Genomic DNA, 20076 nt, shown 5'->3' with positions numbered 1-20076 from the left:
TTCAATTGGGTTTCCTCATCAGGTACATTAAATATTTACACTTTCCCTAATATTTACACATCGAAAAAGAATATAAAGAAAAACGTCAATGAACCAACAGAGATTTCGCCTTGTTTAAGCCAACAAATTCACAATAATATAAAAAAAAAAAAACGAGGCCAAATAGTGCATAGAAAATCCAATCACAATTCCTACATACGTTTTCTTTTTTGTATTTTGTTAGGTTTCATTAAAATAGATTTTGTGTGGCATTTTTCAAGAGTTTTTTGTACAGGTAGACCCCTCAGGTGCAATATGCTTGAAATGCAAATAGAAATCAGAAATCGAATGCATTCGTATTTGTGAGGGAAAAACAAGTATAAATGTATTTTGAATATATAATAAAAACCCCGCTCTCTCCCCCACACCCATCATCGAAACGAATGGAAAAATCTAGGTTAAAAAACAAACATAAATTTACGTAGAGAGCAAGACAAGCAAATCAAATTAGAATAATAATAAACGCAGCCATGTGGCGATTTTAAATATAAATGAAACCCCAAAAATTCCAAAAAACCAAAATGATGAAAATTCTACGCAAAGAAAACAAAGCAAACAAAAGCGGTGAAAACCCCAGAACCAGTGAAAATCAAATCATCTTATAAATAAAAATGAAAAGCGAAATGAAAATCATTTGTTGTTACACGAAAATATATGTGAAAATCCAACAAAAGAAAAGAGCGCAACAAAACGGTTTCCCACAACATCCATAATGTATATATATGTGTGTGCGTGCTGAGTGTATCTGTGTGAAAAGGAAACAACAACAAAATCAACAAATACCAACAATAAAATCAAAAGGATACGCGAGCTAAACAGCAAAAGGATCAGCGCTACAAATACAAATAAAGTTAAACAACAAACAGTAGGACCTGCTCCCAGGGCCATAGATTCTGTGACTTTCCCACAAGGTAAATCTAAGCAGAAATAACAACAGCGCTGATTTAATAATATCCACTCTGGGGCTATCGAATAGCTAAACCTATGACTTACCCATCAACTGCAGATGTAAAATCTGATCATTTTTGTAGCCAGAATGCACTTGTCGCTTGACTCTTTGAACATCTGGTGTTTGGTAGAAACCAGTCGGATTTAATTTGCTTAAACAGTTCAAGGTTCGATAAATATAAACTAACTAATTGGTAATTTAGGGTCGCGAATCAACAATGGATTTCTTCATTGTCTTTGGATCCATCAAATTGTTTGCCCAAACACATAAAATCCAAATCAATTCTATGAAGATAAATGAGTGCAAAAAATAAATGAAAGTCTCAGCTGCACTCAAAGAAATTATCCAAATAAAGATTTAGGCTGCCTAAAAATCCAAAGTATACTTTTATTTTGCCGAGTGTACACATCAAATCCTTGGCTTATCTCAGACTTTCACTTTGGGAATTTAGCCAAAAGCTAATAAGCGATTACGAATGTCCTGAGATATCCAGCTTCTAGCTGCCGCAGTCACGTGCCACCGCAATGGGACACAGGTGTTTCGTCTTGACAACACAGCACATCATAAGATGTGGCCATAATTTATCTACACCGCAGAATTCAGACCGAGGACTCTGTGTGTGTGTGTGTCATAAGAAAAGTTTCCACGTTATTACACATACGCCCCCACGGGCTGCCAAAGGAAATCAAATTAATCATTCTGCCAATGATTCTGCAGCCGCTCAACCTCCTTTTTTATATCGATTTAGATTTAGATACTTTTCCTGACACGCCACACGCACACAATTATCCAAGCACAAATATACTTGTACCTGGAATGGGATTTTTATTTTTTTTTTAGCTATTTTTAGTTGCTGCCACAGCTGTTGGCTCTCGCACTGCTCACCGCTACAAAAAAAGGGTATACTAGGGAGGAAAGGTGGAAAAGTGGAGTCCATAAATTAGCAGAAATAATTATGCAGAATTTTCTTTTTTATTGCGTGGGGGGGGTCTTGTTGTGAAGTGAACTTTTGAATATTTTAACGCTCCATAATTAGTGGGACGGCGAAGCAGGCGAGAAAATTCATTTGAAATGCTGAAACTTTTGGCTTTTTTGGCTTCGGGCAAATTACAAAAAAAGCATCTTTAAAATGGGAACCTATTCGCGTTTGTTGACTGCCTCCATCTGCAGCGGTGTGATATCCAATTTTTCGGCCAATTCCTTAAGAACCGCCAAGGTACAGGGCGACATAAAGAGACCACCCTGATCGTCCACTGACTGCATATGTGAGATTTCCTTGTCGCCAGGCACCAGAGGCGGCAGACCCTGCTGGCAGGGCGTCGCTTCACGCAGCAGACGATGAAAGTCGATGAGACGATCCTCAAACGATGCACAGAAACGCATCGGATCGATGGCAATAAACACCTGCCCCAAGTTCGCTGGTGCATTGTCCGCATTGTAGACACCGCGCTGTTGCAGTCGTGTGGCATAGCGGGCGCCTGACATCACCCCACACATGACGTCCACCATGGCAGCTAAGCCAAATCCCTTGTACTCCGGCTGAAAGGCCCGCAGGCGCTGGGAGCGCAAAGCCTCCGCCGTGGATGTTGTCTCTTTGCCGTAGCTGTCCAGGGCCGCCAGCTCCGGCAGTTGCTGGGCATTGCCATTGCAGTAGGAGAGCTCCAGATCCGCCACCGAACAGGCGGACATGCCAAAGTCCGCAACGAATTGCTCTTTCGCCCCGGAGGCAGCACAGGCGATGGGGTTCTCGCCAAGGACCGCCTCGATGCCGCCGGCGGGCACTAGAGTCGGTGCTGCATTCGACATGCAGACACCAATCATACGCTGATCCATGGCCCGCCAGGCATACCACGAGGCCATGCCAATGCAGTTGGAATGTCGAGCGGCCACCCAGCCAATGCCCACCGTGCGAGCCTTTCGCAGCGCCAGATCCATACAGAATTTGCCCACCACCGGACCGGGTGCATTGCGGCCATCCACCAAAGCAACGGACTGTTTCTCTTTAATAATCTCGGGTATGGCACTCGCCGTTACCGTCGAGTTGAGTAGATCGGCAGCAATCGAGGGCAGCCGATGGATGCCCATGCTGCGGTGGCCCATGTAGTCGGCTGCAATCAATGAATCGGCCATATCCGTGGCCGAGTCCAGGGGCACATCCATGGCGGCAAAGACATCTTTAACGAAACGCTGAGCCTCCATTACGCTGACCATTTTGCCAGAGGCCTCCATTACGTATTTATCCTCCATTTCGCCTGGCTTCTCCTGACCGCCGCAGATCAGCAGCACCCGCTTGATGTTCTGCCAGAAAATGGCATTCTGCTGCTGTTCCGGCAACGAGGAGAGCTTATCGAATTCCATATCGATCTTTGTGCGCTTCGTCCACAGCCATTCACGTGGTGGAATGGCAGATCCGCTTGCGCCTGTGCTGGGGATTTTTGGTGCTTCGAGCTCCGAGCTGGGGCTGAGATTCTTCAAGCTGCCCTCGTTGAGCGCCTTTGGCATGGTTAACTTTAGACGCACTCGACGTACCACATCCATAAAAATGTTTACCACACGCATGGCTGTATTTTGTATTCGTATCTTAGTTGTTTCGAAAATTTATATCTGTATTATGCTGAAATCATTGCTGTATGAATTAAGTATCGTGGCTTACTTTGATATTCATTCCCTCATTATTATTATCCCTCTCACCCGCTTAGCAGAGCTCAGAGAGGCCTTAGGAGCATGAGCTACTTTTGCCATTGCTGCCACTCGCTGTGGCGCGTACTTGAATTGTCAGTGCAACAAACGCACACAGACACAAACAAACGAACAAATAAGCAGAGTAATTCCATGCAAAAAGCGAACAAAAAAATAAAAATAGGTACAATGTAAAAGCTTAAAAAATAAAAGAGTAGAACCGCAAAACACCCGCAGATACAGATAGAAATTGCACACTGACACAGTTGCAGTAGCATGGCTAAAGAGTAACCTTGAGGCAGGCACACTGACACACAGATATGTATGTATATACAAGTGCAAATATACATAAATGTGCACATACAGACACAAATGCAAACACTGAAATGAGGAGACCTTGTGGCAGCACAGCACCACAGTTTTTTTTCCCCAAAAAAAGAATTTGCATCAACAATTTAACTTTTTTTTCGCCTCCCTTATACGTGTATGAAATTTATGAGAAAATTTATATTTCTGGCTTTTTTTTCGAGTACTTAAAATGTGCGCAAACTAGTTTTGCCCTTGTTTTGGGATATTTGGGAGTAACCTTCTTTTGACTTACATTTTTTGGAGCATAATTTTTCGGAGTATTATTTCAGGAGTTAACAACAACCAACACAAATAAATCTGTAGTGTTTCTTCACTTCACATCCGTCCGATTGTACATTATGCTTCACACTAAAAGTCGTTCATAAATTTCACACAGCATCAACAAATCCAACATCCAACCAAATTAAAGGGTTTGAAAGATAAATGTGTGTGACTTTTAGATGATTTTTCACTTGTGTTCATATAATGTATAAATGTTGTCGTTCTTTTTATTTAACTTTGGAATTTACAAATATTTTGTTGCATGCTAAGACATTTTTTAAGAATTTATATCTATAGTTGTGTTAATTCCCAACAAAACAAGCTGATAATTAATTATGAAAATTGTCAAATGATTGCTAGAGTTACGAATCTCTAAGTAAAGTAAGCGATAGGTACTGCCGAGTTCTTTTGACTTTTTTGTGTCCACACTATCTTTTCTAATGGTTCTTGTTGTCTCCATTTTGGACATTAAATCTTCCCCTACTTTGCAAAATAGTAATTAAAATATTAGAAATGAAAAATAAACTAAAACGCTTTTACCTCTCCCTCTTTATATGCAGATCAAAATGAAAGCCGTGCAGCTGGAAACTCGAAACCTCAGCGCAGCCCACGTCACCGATAGATAGTGTAAATGAACAGCAAGAACTCCCTGCCATCGAGAGCCACATCGATATAGGGGAGCAGGTGGATAATAGAATTCAATTAAATTGCTCGAAAATAAAGCAAAAGCACTGCGAAGACAATGGGAGAAAGCCAGCTGTTGATTTTGCTGCGGCTACTGCTGCTTCCGGGCATGCTTATCGGCAGGCCACACATGGTGGAGGCCTCCACATCGGACATCTATAAGAATGCCCGTTTGGGGCATCGTATAGTGCAGACGCGATATGGTCGATTGCATGGCCTGATACTCCCATTGGATAGCTTTCGATTTCTGCGATCTGTGGAGGTGTTCCTCGGAGTGCCATATGCCACGCCACCCACCAAACAAAATCGGTACGTTATGGCATTCCATTCCCATTCCCTTTTTTGTGCTGACAATGCAATATTAAAAATCAATACAGATTCAGTCCCACGCGTGCACCAGCGCCCTGGGATGGCATTCGCATCTCGGATAAGTACAGTCCCGTCTGTCCGCAGCGCTTGCCAAATATACAGAACGAAACGGCGGCACTGGAGAAGATGCCCAAGGGCCGGCTGGAGTACTTGAAGAGATTGCTGCCATTTCTGGAGAACCAATCCGAGGATTGCCTCTACCTGAATGTCTTTTCCCCGGTGAATGGTAAGCAAAAGAAAACAGGGGCGAAAAACTTTATCACAAGCCAAACAGAGAAAAATATAAGCGTACATTAAGCTCTTCATAAATCTTATTTAAATTCAATTAATTAAGATTAATCGTACTCCACGTAATGCCAATAATTTATACGTAAAAATACAAAAAAAAAAAATAAAAGAAGGGCAAGCGAAGGCAAGGCAAGCCAAAGCGTTGCTCTCACGTAACCATTGCGCAGTGAAAATCTTATCGTAAGTGCCACCCTCCAGTTCTAGTGCCCCCCGAAAAGCTGCCACAAAATCCACGGGGCCAGGGCCAAGTGAATCCCACTAATCTGAAGCGATTTCTATGGCAAAATCCGCTTCGCACGCAAACGGAAACATTTAATGGCGCACTGAGAGAGCGTATACTTTTGTGTGTTGGTGTTGAGTGTTCGTGCGGGGAAAGGAATTGAGATATCACAAAGTTGTTTTTTTTTGGTTTTTTTTTAAATGATTTCAATTTATGATTTGTATTTTCTATATATTTTTTCTTTTGTAGCTGGTGCCAATGAGAAAAAGCTGCCCGTAATGGTGTTCATTCATGGCGAATCCTTTGAATGGAGCAGCGGCAATCCCTACGATGGCAGTATCCTTGCCAGCTATGGCGAAGTGGTGGTGGTAACACTCAATTATCGCCTGGGCATATTAGGTACAGCATAACTCATCCCCAAAAATGTCTCAATAACTATACATATATACAAATTTTTTTGCTTAGGCTTCCTCAATGCCAATCCAAATCCACATGCCCATGCCAGGGTCGCCAACTATGGGCTAATGGATCAAATGGCGGCGCTGCATTGGATCCAACAGAATATACAGAAATTTGGTGGCGATCCAAATGCCGTTACCCTTGCCGGACATGGCACGGGAGCGGCGTGCATTAACTATCTGATGACATCGCCAACGATGGTGCGAGGGCTCTTCCATCGTGCCATACTCATGTCGGGCTCGGCGTACTCCTCGTGGGCACTGGTCGAGGATCCCGTGCTGTTTGCCATCAAGTTGGCCAAGGAAGTGAACTGCACAATACCGGAGGACCTGAATCGACATCATGAGCAAATAGTCGACTGTCTGAGGGATGTGCCGCTGGAGGATTTGTATAGTGCGGATATACAGGCACCAAACTTTCTTACATCCTTTGGACCATCGGTAAAATCAAAGACAAAAATCGAAGGAGATTCAAGCGAGGGTGGAGAGTTTTCTCTTCCCTCCCACCCTCGCTCCCTACCATCAATGAACATTTATTTTTCGGTTTTTTTCCTCCTTTTGTTCTGGTCCTCCGCTTCTTCGCTTCAATGGACTTTATTACTTACTTTACTTCTCGTTGTACCATTCCTTCTTTTCGCCAACTTCAAGTTTCTGTCTTGCGGGCACCTCCTTGTGTCCTTTCCACTACTTTTGTCATTTACTTGCGATTCCCTTGCTTTCAATTTAGGTTGATGGCGTTGTCATACGACCCGGACATTCCAATCTCGATATCGATGATTTAATGGCCCGCAACTCGAAGCGTTCATCAGCGGACTTTGGCTTCCAGACATCACCGGGTGGCAATGGTGGCTCTGGCGGTGGTGGTGGTGGTGGTGGTGGTGGTGGTGGCGCATCCTTCAACGGTGGCAGTGGCAGCTACTTTGGCGGTGGCGCCTCTGCCACACCAAATATGGGCGGTCACTATGATGTCCTGTTTGGCGTCGTTACGGGCGAATCGATTTGGCGCTTCAGTGCTCATGATATACAAAATGGTTTCGAGGGCGAGCGACGAGATAAAATTATCCGCACTTATGTCCGCAATGCATACAATTATCACCTTAATGAGATATTCTATACGGTAAGTTCTACATAGAGAGAGAGAGAGAGATCGAGAGAGTTGTGAGTGTGTCTGCGGTGTGCGGTCTGCGACCCATAAATCTTGGCTATCAGATTTTGTCTGTCGTTCCACTTTTGGCATCAGTTTAAAGCTTAATTATTGCCTTTATCTGGCAGTTTGCATTTCAACTTTTACTTTTTTTTTTTTGGTTTATTTTTTTTTCCCCCCCTCAAGAAACTGTCTCAAAGTTTGCACTTAAAAACTTTATAGACAGTTGCCAGATGAAAAGAAATATGTACTTAGATACAGACTTACTGTAGATACCCTCTCAGGCATGACGAATCTTTCAATTATGCAAAACCTGTAATTTATTAGAGTATCTCAAGTTTCGCTCTCCTGTTTGCTTTCTAAATATTTAAGAAGCAAACTTTAATTTAAGTAATTTTTTGTAGCCATTAAAATGATTAAAAGCACTCTTGTTGGCCAGTGTAATGAAACACTTCTAAGCGGCAGCTAAAACAACAACAGTGACTGCAAGAGAAAAGTCAATTAAAATGTTCGCACATACTGCTTTGAGTAACTGTAGCTGCGAGCGTGTAATTATAATTACACATTGCGTATGAGTAACATTTTTTGCAACCACTCCAACAGATACATACATACGTGTATGTAGATGCTCTTGCGTCTGTCTGCATTTCATCCTATGCACTCATGTTTTTCTGGAAATTTGAAACGCTTATTATTTTTTTAACATTTAGCTGTTACTTTTGCTGTTGCTGTTGCCGCCTTCTACTGCTGCTGTATATATTTATTTAATGCTTTTACTGGCGATGTTATTTTTATTCTTTCATTGTGCAAGCGGGCGAAATGGAAGGCAGTTAACACGCCATTGCTGCCAAACATTAACACGCTTTATTTGGCAAATGTGTGCAAGGACATAGACATACACACATACATACATACATACATACATGTGTTCGTATGAGTGTGCCAACACATACCTACTTAAAAGCGCACAAGCAGCACTTAACCCAAATCACAGCAAACAGCAGCAGCAACAGCAGCAGCAGCCGCCGCATCAGGAGAAACCTCCAACGAGTAGCAAGCATCCCAACGTCAGAAGTCAGATTTCTGTATCTGTATCTCAGCCAGAGCCTCAGCCTCAGCATCAGCCTTGCTGTTGTCACCATTTCACCAGATATATATATATATATATATATATATATTTATATATGTGTGAAGAAGTCGTAAATTGCCGACGGCATATATCACGATTATAGCGCTTAAAGCCCGTATTTATTTTACTTCATTATACTTATGCGTAACCGCAGCGCAGACAGCAGGACACTCGAGGACACTGGCTTCAGTATTCAGTATTTATCTTCCATAAGCCTTCATTTATATGGCGACACAAATAATGATGAACGTCATTAAAATAAAAATTAAATTTAATACTCAAATTAACTGAAAGCTTTAAAGAAAAGTCTTAAAATTCGGTAATTGCTCAATAAATATTTATATTAATCACAAATAATTAGATCCGAATTTTTGTATTAAAATTTCAAACATTTCTATTTTTTTTAAAACTTCAAATACACAAAAAAAACCCACTAGAATTATAGTTAAAAGTTAAAATCAAAAATGAGAAGTTTAAAATTGTTTGCCAACCAAAAATCAATGGAAACTCCGCCCCCAAATATATTTGCAGTATTTGTCAGTATCAGTATCAATATTTGGAGGTAAAATCCAGAGACAATCCCTTCCATATAAGAGAATCAGAGACAATCCCATGTAAATATATTCCACACACACACACACACACACACACACATAACAATTGTTAGAATTCATTTAATACTTTTTTGGGGGGGAAATTTTTAAATTATGCATGACATCGATTTTACAGATGCATTTTTGTGGTCGTTTATTTGTGGCAGACTGGCATGCTGGCAGAAATAATCAGAGCGTCAGAGCGTCCTTCTGCTCGTTGCCATAATACGCCATCGTTTTGTGGCTGGGCTGGGCTGGATGGGCTACCGCAAACAAGGACATGCAAACAGTAGAAATCCCCATGTAATCCAGCAAGGATTTGACTTTGCACACATGCAACCAATCCCTCTCTCTCTCTCTCGCTCTCTCTATATCTATATTTGAGAATGTATTTTATGCAACAAATTCCTTGCGCAGATCGTCAACGAGTATACGGACTGGGATCGCACTTCCCAGCATCCGATCAACACACGAGACACCGCTGTGGCTGCTCTATCGGATGCCCAGTTTGTGGCACCGATTGTCCGAACGGGCGACATCCTGGCATCGCAATCGCCGCCGCCAGTAAGCTCCTCATCGCCGGCAAGCTCCTCGGCAGCCGGAAATCCAGCTGCCTCAACATCGGCGGGAACATCCACACAGCCGGCGGGACGTTGCTACTTCTATGTGTTCGACTATCAGACCAAGGACGGTGATTATCCCCAGCGCATGGGTACGGTGCATGGCGAGGATTTACCCTATATATTTGGGGCACCACTGGTGGATGGCTTTAGCCACTTTCCCCAGAACTACACCAAGTCGGAGACAGCGCTGTCCGAGGCTGTGATGATATTTTGGAGCAACTTTGCACGCACCGGGTAAGTGTCGCTGAGAAAAGTCTTAGGACACCTGCTGTCCGACAGCGACTTGAACTGCAACTGCAACTGCTGCACTTTAAGCTCTTCCTTCTTTCCGCTTGCTCTAAACTCCACTTAACCTGTTGTATTTTTCTTGGTTTTTCTTTTCTTCGTTGCTTTCATTTTGCTTTCTCTGCTGCAGGAATCCGAATGAACACCATCGCCAGGACTCGTCGCTGCCTGTTTCAAAGGAGCGTAATCGCTTTCGCAGCATCACCTGGGAAAATTATGATCCCCTGCATCAAAAGTATTTAGAAATAGGTGAGTCCCACTACCACAGCAAGTTTTTCCGGTATTTTCCACTTGGCTTTTGCTCTGTTTTCCTTTCTTTTTTTTTTTCTTTTGTGGAGACAGTTTAAAGAGCATTTGATGCAGACAAAACTTTTCTTTCGTTTTGGGTGGAAATCCGAGCTCTCAAATCGGATCCTTGTTAATATGCAAGTAGCTTTCATTCTTCTGGATATATCTCACCCCATAACTGACATGCAAAATGCAGTAAAAAGAAATTCATGGAATTGCCAAAATTCTAAAAGCTACAAATTTTCCATGCCAACAAAAAGAAAGAGCGAATCAAATTTAATTTGAATTTTAAAGAAGGCCCAACGCCTGGAACATGTTCTGCCTGCCAAAAACATGGCAAAGAGTGTTGGTTGGGGAACGCCACGGGCAGGGCAGGCAAACACAAGTACTTGGAAAAAATGTGGCATTACAAGGGGCGACTGTCAGCACAGTGAGGCAGAAAAGGACCAGCAGCAGGAGGCGAAGCAGCAGTAGCAGCAACAGAAGGAGTAGAGCAGCTTCCATCCACCAGGTAGATGATGGGCGGACGGGCAATCAAAACGCCCAGAGACTGTCAATGGCGGATGGCAAATGCAGGAAGGAAGGAGGGAAAAGATGTTAGAATCTCAGATCCAAAGTGTGGGGAATGTGTGGGCAGGCGTAGGGGTGTTTGTGTTACGACATAAAGCTTTATGTGTGTGTTAAAATGGCGCCATTGCTTCCATGTCAAATGTACGAAAATGTTATTAATTTCAAATTTTTCACACCTTTTGTATGCCACGCCAGCGGCAGGGACAGGGACAAGACACACCTAAAGCGTCTAGAAAATAATATGTAAATATTATAGGCAGCAATAAATACCCTTCAAAGTGTATGTTTGTGTTTGAAAATTCAATAAATCAAAATTAATTATTCATTTTTAATTTATTTTTTAGTTTTTATTTTGTTTTTCCCCAAATAAAAATATAATCTTTGAGGTTTGTTAGAGTAAGAAATATTTAATTGAGTCATCAATATTTATTAGTTGCTAGCTTTAGGCATGAGCTTACACCGATTGAAAAAACCCCTTGAATTTTAATATTTTCACTTAGATTTTAATATTTATGCCATTGATTTTCATCCAAGAGTGGTTGTATTAAAATTGAATATTTTTTACTTCAATTTTTATATTAATATGAAAATATTTAAATTTAATATATTTTATATTTAAGTTGAATATATTTCATATTTAAGTTTAATATATTTCATATTTAAATCTAATATGTTTCATATTTAATTTAAAAATATTTTATGCTTAAATTTAATATGCTTCATATTTATATTGAGTATATTTCATTTTTAAACTAATCGGTTATTATTTTGCCTACGCGGACTACATTTCAAGTCCTCTTGGTGTGAAATTCACAAAGTAGAAGTTTTCAACTAGAAATAATCGCAACATGAGTAGAACTGCATTTTTTGTGATTATGGCCCTGCACAAAGATAATTTAAACTGTGTATTCAAGGCTGCAGCAGCGTGAACCAGTTGGGAATTCGAATGGACATAAAAAAATAATATAAACATATTTAAAATAAATACAAAAAATATTTAATTTCATTTAATATGGAATATTTAAAATAAAAAGGTTTTCCATTTGATTTAAAAAAAAAATTTTTAAATCAAGTCATAATAATATTAAATTTAAATGTGAAACATATTAAACTAAAAATTAAGTATATTATATTTATTTTAAAGTGTTTTGTATTAAGATTAAATATGACCGTATTAAAAAAGCCATTTTAATACAATTATATTTGAATCAAAGTGAATTCTATTTAATTTTACTTGTTTGTATTTAAAAATCGCATTTTAAATTCAAATATAATTGTAATTATTTTTACTATGCCTTTTTTCTATCAGTGTAGTAAATATGAGCTCTAAATTTTAAATAATAACACAACAAATGAGTAAGTGAAGCCAGAGAAATATTTGTATTCCCAAAGTGTTTAATGCCGCTGTGCAAAAATTCATTTCGACACTTAAGTTTTCCATTTTAACACTTCAAAATGGTAGACCCTTACAATAATTATATAAAAATGTAACAAAGAATTGCTTGCAAAAATTAAAATCTATTTTCTAAAATATATTTCTGTTTGCATTGAAAACTTGAGACCCAATAAAAAATATATCTCCCTCTTCAAGTAAAAGCCTTTTGCGGTGGTTCCCATTTTTCCATTTTAATAAGAAAATCAATATACCCCACTTGACGCACACAGACGCACTGCCACTCAGTCCCTCACTCTTTCAGTCATTCACTTGCTAACACACACACACATACTGACACATTGAGGATAGCGACAGATATACACGCGCTTAACGGTTTATGAAAATTACGCACAGGTTATGACAATGGATTTTGCCTTAACATTGTGTACACGATGGCGAATGGCTTTTAAAAAGGTAAAATGTTAGGAAAGACTAGGGTGGGAGGGGGAGATGGAAGGCGAGTGCCTGCTGATACGCACTTTACGCACACGTAAACATTGAAGAACGAAGGACGATGCATATCAAAAGATATGTCGTCTGCTGGAGCCATTACCTCTCTTTCATTTTTCCTTAAATTTCTATTTTCTTTTTTTTTTTTGGCGTGTTTGTGTGCCTTATTTATCTTTTTTTTTTCTTTTTATGCTTTTGATTTTTTTTATGTTTGATTTTAATTGAAAGGACACTTTCTATACAGAATACTCCGTCAGGCAGCTCCGTCACAGATTTCTGGCACTCTTTCTATAAGCTCAAGTTTTGAAAGGATTTTCGCAGTGCAAAACTGAAATCGAAATCAAATAAGAAATGAGTGTGTGTGTGGGGCGTCATACAAAAGGGACATGCACAAAGGATATCCAGCTGTGGAAAATACGGTGTGGAAAATACATTGAACTATAAGCATATCTTATGCATAAGCCTCTCGCCTGGTCATGGGAGAATCTCTGAATGCGAAAGTTCTCTCTGGCGTAAATTATGCACCAGCAGCAGCAGCAGCAGCAGCACCACCAAAATGCTTGCAATGCTCGTATTTTATTTCGGATTTCAGATTTCGCATTTTCTCTCACAATCTCGTTCGATTGAAGCTTGAGATTCCTCTTTTTTTTATGAATGCCCCAACACACACACACACACACACTCATGAGTGACTGCTGCATATATGAGAGTCATATTCCATGGTTACTTTTCACATATATTATAAATTAAATTTATATATGAGATAAAAGTGCGCTCAACAGAGTTTTCATTCGCGCTCCTATTTTCCATTGCCACACGAAGAGCTCAGCCTGCCTGAGCCATCAAAAATTAAACATTTTATGCCGCTTGCACCCCACTTTAAGAATAAACAAGACATCAGAGTGGGGAAGGTGGAGCAGCAGCAGCAGCAGCAGTTGCCCTCAATTGGGCCAGGAGGAGGGCCAGGCCAAGTGTCGCTGTCGCTCACCTTTTTGGCATGCAAATGACTCGTGGAAAGTGGCCCAAAAGCCAAACATGGAATAGTTTTAGAGCATAAGACATGGGACATGGGATATTTGCATGCATGTTTCGATTTGAAAATGAAGATGTTTGCTTACCCTACCTTTTGTTTTGTTTTTGTTTTTTGTTTTGCAGGAATGAAGCCGCGTATCAAGAATCACTTTCGGGCCCATCAACTCTCCATTTGGTTGCGCCTTATACCGGAGCTACATCGCGCTGGCATGGAGGATGTGATTGCTAGACACAATCTGTTTCGTAATCACGATGATATGGACCTGTACGAGGGACCTGTTAAGCCGGATCCATTCGGTATATCAACAGCCACATCCTCATCATCCTCGGGCTCGTCGTCGCGCCTCCTGCTTGTCGATGAGCAATTGATGATGAAGAAGGGACGCGGCCTGAATGCTTCGGCCTATTTGAATGGCATATTGGGTGGTAAGTGTACGCTTAACCACAACTCCCACCCACCAAAAACAAACACACTTACAAAGTTCGGGATGACAGGGATGGGTTGTCCGACTCCGAGGGTTTCCCTGCCACTTAAATACACACGCATCCACAAAGCTCCCCAAGGAGCAACACCCCAATCGCCCATCGCCTTTGTCAATGTCCCTTTTGGACCTTTGTAGCATTCTGCAGTTGTAGTTTAATACTGTGATTTGACAAAGGCCAAAACCTCAACGTAAGGAAAAGGAACAGGGAGAGGACCCAAGTCTGTGGCCTTTTGGATGAGGAGCTTTATTTAATTGCGGATTCTGCATAAAATGACAAATTAAAATAAGGCAACAAGACTTTCTTTCCTTCGATTTCTGCTTTAACGCTTTGTCGCACTCAGCAGTCTACCTACCCTTTTGGCTGCTATTTGTTGCTGAAATGGTGACTACCCTGTAGTCGTTTCCTGCTGGATTCCCTCCCCTTTTAATAAACAAAACCTGCCTTAAATGAAACGTTTCAGTGCTGGCTGCTTAGATGATCAAATGTTGGAAGATACATGCCCACAAAAATGTGTACGCACATGTGCACATTTGCCTAATAACTGAGGCAAGCGAAATACTCGTATATTACGCATACGCCATGTGTGGTCGGATAAATGTTTGGTTCTGATCGAATTCCCCCCCCGAAATTCAAACGAGAAAACTCTTCTTATTTATTCTTTCCTTTTACTTTTCTCCCCTTCTGTGGAAAATCAACACTTTATTTATTTTTTTTTTTTTTGGCTAGGCAAAAGATTTGTGTTTACTCGGCCTTGTGCCTTGTCGTCGTCGTCGTAGTCGTCCTGGGCCTAGTCCCTCTGTTTACTTCACTTTTGTGGCAAAGTGGAAATTGCAAAGTTGGCATTTTGTGACTCCCAGGCCCCACAGCCCTCTTTGGTGCCATGACATTTCCATCTTTGACCCCAAAGAACTTCTCGGACCTCCAGCTGGGGGCCCGTGGCCGGTTGCTTATTGAAATTACGTCCAGCCATGGCAGATGAGAGACATGGGGACATGGGGACAGGGGGACATGGAATATGGGGATTTTTTAGCTTTTGAATTTATATTGTGCCGAGTGCTGACTTTTTGGAAATGCACTCAACTGTAATCTCTACAAGTATTAAGTGTGTGTAACCTTTTTTTGTGAGGCTCCCCATCCATTCAATCCATCCCCCACCACTTTCCCTCTCTGCTTGTGGCATAAATTTCTCGTTTTGGGGTTGAATTTGGAGTGAGTCTGGGATGTCTAGGATGCCACAAATGCAAATAGCGCATAATTTTAATGCACTCTCTAGTTACTTTGCTTTGCTTTCTCCTCGGGTATCATCCCTCCCCCCAGCGTATCATCCGCCAGCTCAGGATGGCAAGTCATTAAACCAGTTTATGTAAAACTCGTTGGTGGAAAACTTTTTCAACACTTAGTCCAAATTAACAGCAAACTTTCCTGCGCGCTCCGCTCCACGCGCTTTTTCCTTTATGTTTTTTCGCCATTTTTTAATAAACTGTCCCCACAGCTCCCCACAGTGTGTGGCAAGTGCAACTCAAGGCAGCAGCTGCGTTGCTTGGGAAACAAACTCCTTCGGGAGAGAGAGAGAGGGGGAGAGCGAGAATTCAACTCAAACATCAAATGCTTGCATTTGGCGGTAGTGGGGCGGTGGGTGGTGAGCTGCTGCTGCTGCTGCCTGATGGGCGTGGCCTTGTTTCTGCGACTTCAACCGTCGCTGTCGCTGTCGCTGTCCCTGCCTTTAGCTTATCCCAAAGTCAAAACTAAGACACAGTCAATTTTAAGCGAAACTTTCGCGCAGTTCCACTACAAGACCCTCTCCCCATGGCACACACTTATCCCTCCATTACACCCCTCTAGTTACCCTCTATTCCCGCTATGGTAAGCTAAGTTGGCCAATGCAAAATGCATTAGGATTAGCTAAGTGGGGTGACCAGGACGTGGCAATTGTACGAGGGAGGACTCCTTTATCTCACTGCCAAATAAAAAAAAAAAAATATAAATTAATTCAGGCAATGGGAAGCGAAGGTGTATGCACAGTCGAATATACCCGCTGTGGCACTTTTCGATCACTCGCAGTCTCCGTTTTTATAGTCCTTCATTCTACCGAGACATCCGAGAATATTTATCAGCAGGTAGATCAGTCGAGAACTGAGACGACCAATAAATTGCAATAACAATTTTGCATCGTTTTGCTCTCTCCGTCTCTTCATCTTTCGAGTCGTGATGCATTCAAGGGGATTGCAAGGCAGCTAATAGTCACATCAAATGTCCGTTTGTCTGTCTGTTTATATGAGAAATTGTCCCTCAGAAATTCAGACAATTTCTTTCCTTTATGGGAAGAGTAGAAAATACTTGTTTTTGTCCTGGGTTTTCCACACTTAATATTGATTGGAAGGGGCTGCCTTTAAAATTTAATTTGCCTGACTAATCTGTGACCGAAACAAACAGCAGAGAACATCAGAGAACGACAGGACAGCGGACAGGAGAGCATGACTTGTGGTGGCCTTGTCGCCTGAGTGGTGGCGGGTGGGAGGGAGTGTTGGGACCACAGAGCGAGCCACAAAGACAACAGAAAATGTTCATTTCAATTAGTGCAAAAGGGCAGAGCCAACAGCCAACAGCCAACAAATGCTGCTGCGAAAACTAAATCCTCCGCCCATCAAAACAAACTTACAGGCAAACAGAAAAGCGACAGAGAGAAGAGAGGTAGAGAGAGAAAGAGAGAGAGAGAGAGAGAGAGAGAGTGAAATGGAGATGGAGGCGAGTGACAGAAATATAGAATGGGAGAATGGGAGAATGGTATAAAATCTAGTAGACAGCGAGCGGACACAAAAGTGGGAATAGAAGATGATAAAATGCCTGAAATGCGACAAACAGCTGTCAGAGTGACAGCCGACGGACGCAGGCCACAAAAAACAACGCCCATCAGTGGGCGGTTTAGGTGAGGAGTCTAGAGATTTTAGATTGGAGTAAAGCCCCAGACACGCTGCGAGGCACCGGCAGAGAGACCCAGAGAGACTCAGCGACAGAGAGCCCGAGCGTCACAGTGTCATATGGACTCGACATACTTTGACATGCTTTTCATTTAAGCGTTGACTTTGCCAACTGTGCCGCTGCCATGCCTTGCCCCATGCCCCATGCCCCTTGGTCTCCAACTGTCGTCGTCAACGTCGTCACCTTAGCCGTTCGTCGTTCGCCGTTGCCGTTGCTGGTCCCTTTGCCTTTGGTTATACAACCGCACTGTCTGTCTCTCTTTCCTACCCCTTTTTTGACTCTAAAGAGGCGACAGAAATATGCAACTAAAAGCCAAAAAATCCACAAGAACGAGCAACCGCAACAAAATACAAATCGAAAGACGTGCACACTGAAAGCTGAAAGCCAAGAAAAACGCCATGTGAAAATGGAAAACAAGTTTTTGCAACGAAGTTTAAGTCGCAAGCGGCGTGAAAAAAAAAGTGCAAGGAATTGAAGTGCTTGGCTTTTGTGTGTGTGTGTGTGTGTGTGTTTTTTTCCTTAGTTTTTTTTTCGTAGTTTATGTTTCTGTTGTGTCTTCATTTTGACGGAATCCTCGAGAATCTTTTTGTGAAAATTTGCTAGCTATTTGAAGTTACATTTTTATAGCTTAAATGGGTTTAAAAACGAATTTTGAAGAAGATAAATTGGTTGGCAACTGAAACATGAAGCTTAGAGGAGTAAAATAATAAACTTTTTTCTCTCACAAAGCAGCTTAGCATTCAAAAAATACTTCGTTGTTTCAGTTGCAGATTTCTGACACTTTTCCTGCCATAATTTTCGGCTTTCTTTCTCGCCAAATCGATGCCTAAACGTGTCTAATATTTGCCACAAGTTATGTTTAGCATTTGCCTTGGGACTTAGATTGAGTTTTGCAATCATTTTCAAGTGGAGTTCTTACATGTTTCCCTACTCATTTATTCAACTGTCCAGAATATAAAATTATTTCCATTTTCTATGCTACATGCACCACTTAAGGCGCCTCCCTCTTCAGGTCCATTGTATCCACCAAAGGTACGACGTTGCAGCACGTTGAAGGAGTTGGAAAATGCTCTGTGTGGAAATGTCTTTGAAAACAAATGGGTTTACCCCACGTTGGGGCGCTCGCTCCCCGTTCGCCCCTTGGAAAATGTGTATTTGTCATTGTCTTGGCATTGTTTTGGAGTCTCCACTGGAAGAGTCGTTTGGAGTCCTACTCAAGTGCTTCCTACACTTGGCATTGTTTTGTATCAAGTGTGGGGAGGATATGTTTGATGTGGCGATAATGGAGAAGGTGTGTGGGGGTTGCGGGTGGGATATGGAATTTTTGTCTGTCAAGTTTTGCTTTTCAATTTTCTGCATATCAACACACAATTTTTGTGCTCAAGATTAAAGACTTGTGGCACGTATTTTGCATAAATATTTTCCAAATAAATCTCTCCTAATAATCTCTTCACCCCCAGTCAGTCTTCATCTGCCTTTGTCTCTCAATAATCGTGCGAAGATTCACAGCTGCCATTCAAAGTCTGAGGATGGAGAGAGAGAGAGACAGGAGAGCTTTTTCAATTTCCATTCAAGTGTGGCATTTAATTTACTCAAGATTTTTGGTTAACAAAAGAACTTTTGCCATCAGGTGGGGATACGAAAAAAAAGAAGGAAAGGAAACCAATTTGGAATTAGCCTCTCAATCTATACATAATTCTCAGCCATCAATCATGATTGTGTGTGGGTGTGTGTGTGTGTGTGTGTGGGTGGCTCTCAACCTGTCACTTGTCTACACTCTGAAGAAACACTTGAGACTCGCTGGCTCCCCTCTTTCTCTGTCTCTGTGGGTGTTTGTGTGTGTGGCAAATGGCAACCCTTCTTGCGGAGCAAATCCCCCTTCTAGAGGCACTTTTCTCGACCCTTTCGGCCACTAAGCTTTTTATCATTCCGCTCCATTTTGCATTTAATTTTGCGCACAACTACGAAAAATACTTTTGCTTCAGTCTGTGTGCAGCATTTCGTGATTTTTCCCTTAGTTTTAATTCCTTTTTATTTTTATTTTAATTTCGCTTTTCGTTTGGCTCTGCGTTCAAGGACCAACCCCCCGCCTCTAGCAGGCAGCAGCAGATAATGATGTTTACGAGGACACATGGCCTCTGTGAAGCATTGAGCTTGAGACAGAGACAGAGACCCAAAAAGAGATAGAGAGAAAAGCGAGGGCCCTGCTTAATGTGGCTTTAATTAGTGGAATCACAAAAACAAAAAAAATAAACGAAGAGAAGAGAAAGAGAAGAGAAAAGTGGAGGAGCAACCCCAAGCCATCAAATCAAACTGGGAAATGAGGGTGCCGAGGAGGGTGGGTGCTTCATGGAATGTCCTTGCATAAATTAGATATTTCTGCAGCCTCAGCTGATGCCTCTACCATCCGTCGAAGGACATTCGGTTGGTCGGGCACATTTATTAAGTGAACCATTTCAATTTTCAGTGATAGTTTGACATTTCCCTTTCAGCTTAATCAGCCCTCACAGTGCCAGGGATTTTCCTTTCCTAGTCTTTCGTGGGTTAAGCCTCCTCCTCCTCCTACCCATCCACATGTTGCTTTATTCTCGCCAAGCAACCGACTGTTACCTGATTTTACTTTCTATTCCCATTTTTCACTGGAATTCAGGTCACACAGAGAAAGAGATTCAGAGAGAGAGAGAGTGTATGTGTGTGTGTGTGTGTGTGGGTGCGGGTTTATTTATTTTCGTTTTTGTTCTGGGAA

At 41.6% G+C, this 20076-nt stretch overlaps 2 protein-coding genes across 5 annotated transcripts in view; one reads left to right on the top strand and one right to left on the bottom strand.

The window, feature by feature from the left end:
• Window positions 1–577: 577 nt before the first annotated feature.
• Window positions 578–20076, top strand: part of LOC111073352 (neuroligin-4, X-linked) — a 39053-nt gene continuing 19554 nt past the window's right edge. For 3 of the 4 annotated variants that reach the window (XM_041595088.1, XM_022365653.2, XM_022365645.2), the window contains exons 1-9: window positions 578–950; window positions 4858–5290; window positions 5359–5576; window positions 6108–6257; window positions 6324–6757; window positions 7044–7433; window positions 9600–10039; window positions 10221–10339; window positions 13989–14291. In XM_041595088.1, coding sequence (XP_041451022.1) covers window positions 5040–5290; window positions 5359–5576; window positions 6108–6257; window positions 6324–6757; window positions 7044–7433; window positions 9600–10039; window positions 10221–10339; window positions 13989–14291 — 2305 coding nt within the window. In that variant the 5' untranslated portion in view covers window positions 578–950; window positions 4858–5039. The remainder of the gene's footprint in view (window positions 951–4857; window positions 5291–5358; window positions 5577–6107; window positions 6258–6323; window positions 6758–7043; window positions 7434–9599; window positions 10040–10220; window positions 10340–13988; window positions 14292–20076) is intronic. The other variant, XM_041595089.1, reaches the window with a different exon arrangement.
• On the bottom strand, window positions 2054–3635 carry LOC111073374 (uncharacterized oxidoreductase YjmC). Its single transcript, XM_022365665.2, has one exon. The coding sequence runs from the start codon at window positions 3545–3547 to the stop codon at window positions 2126–2128; it is 1422 nt and encodes a 473-aa protein (XP_022221357.2). The 5' UTR covers window positions 3548–3635; the 3' UTR covers window positions 2054–2125.

The sequence above is a fragment of the Drosophila obscura genome, unplaced genomic scaffold (assembly GCF_018151105.1).
Source record: "Drosophila obscura isolate BZ-5 IFL unplaced genomic scaffold, ASM1815110v1 contig_4, whole genome shotgun sequence".
Lineage (NCBI taxonomy): Eukaryota > Metazoa > Arthropoda > Insecta > Diptera > Drosophilidae > Drosophila > Drosophila obscura.
The sequence above is the reverse complement of the archived record's forward strand: the minus strand, read 5'-3'. Positions and strand labels throughout refer to the sequence as shown.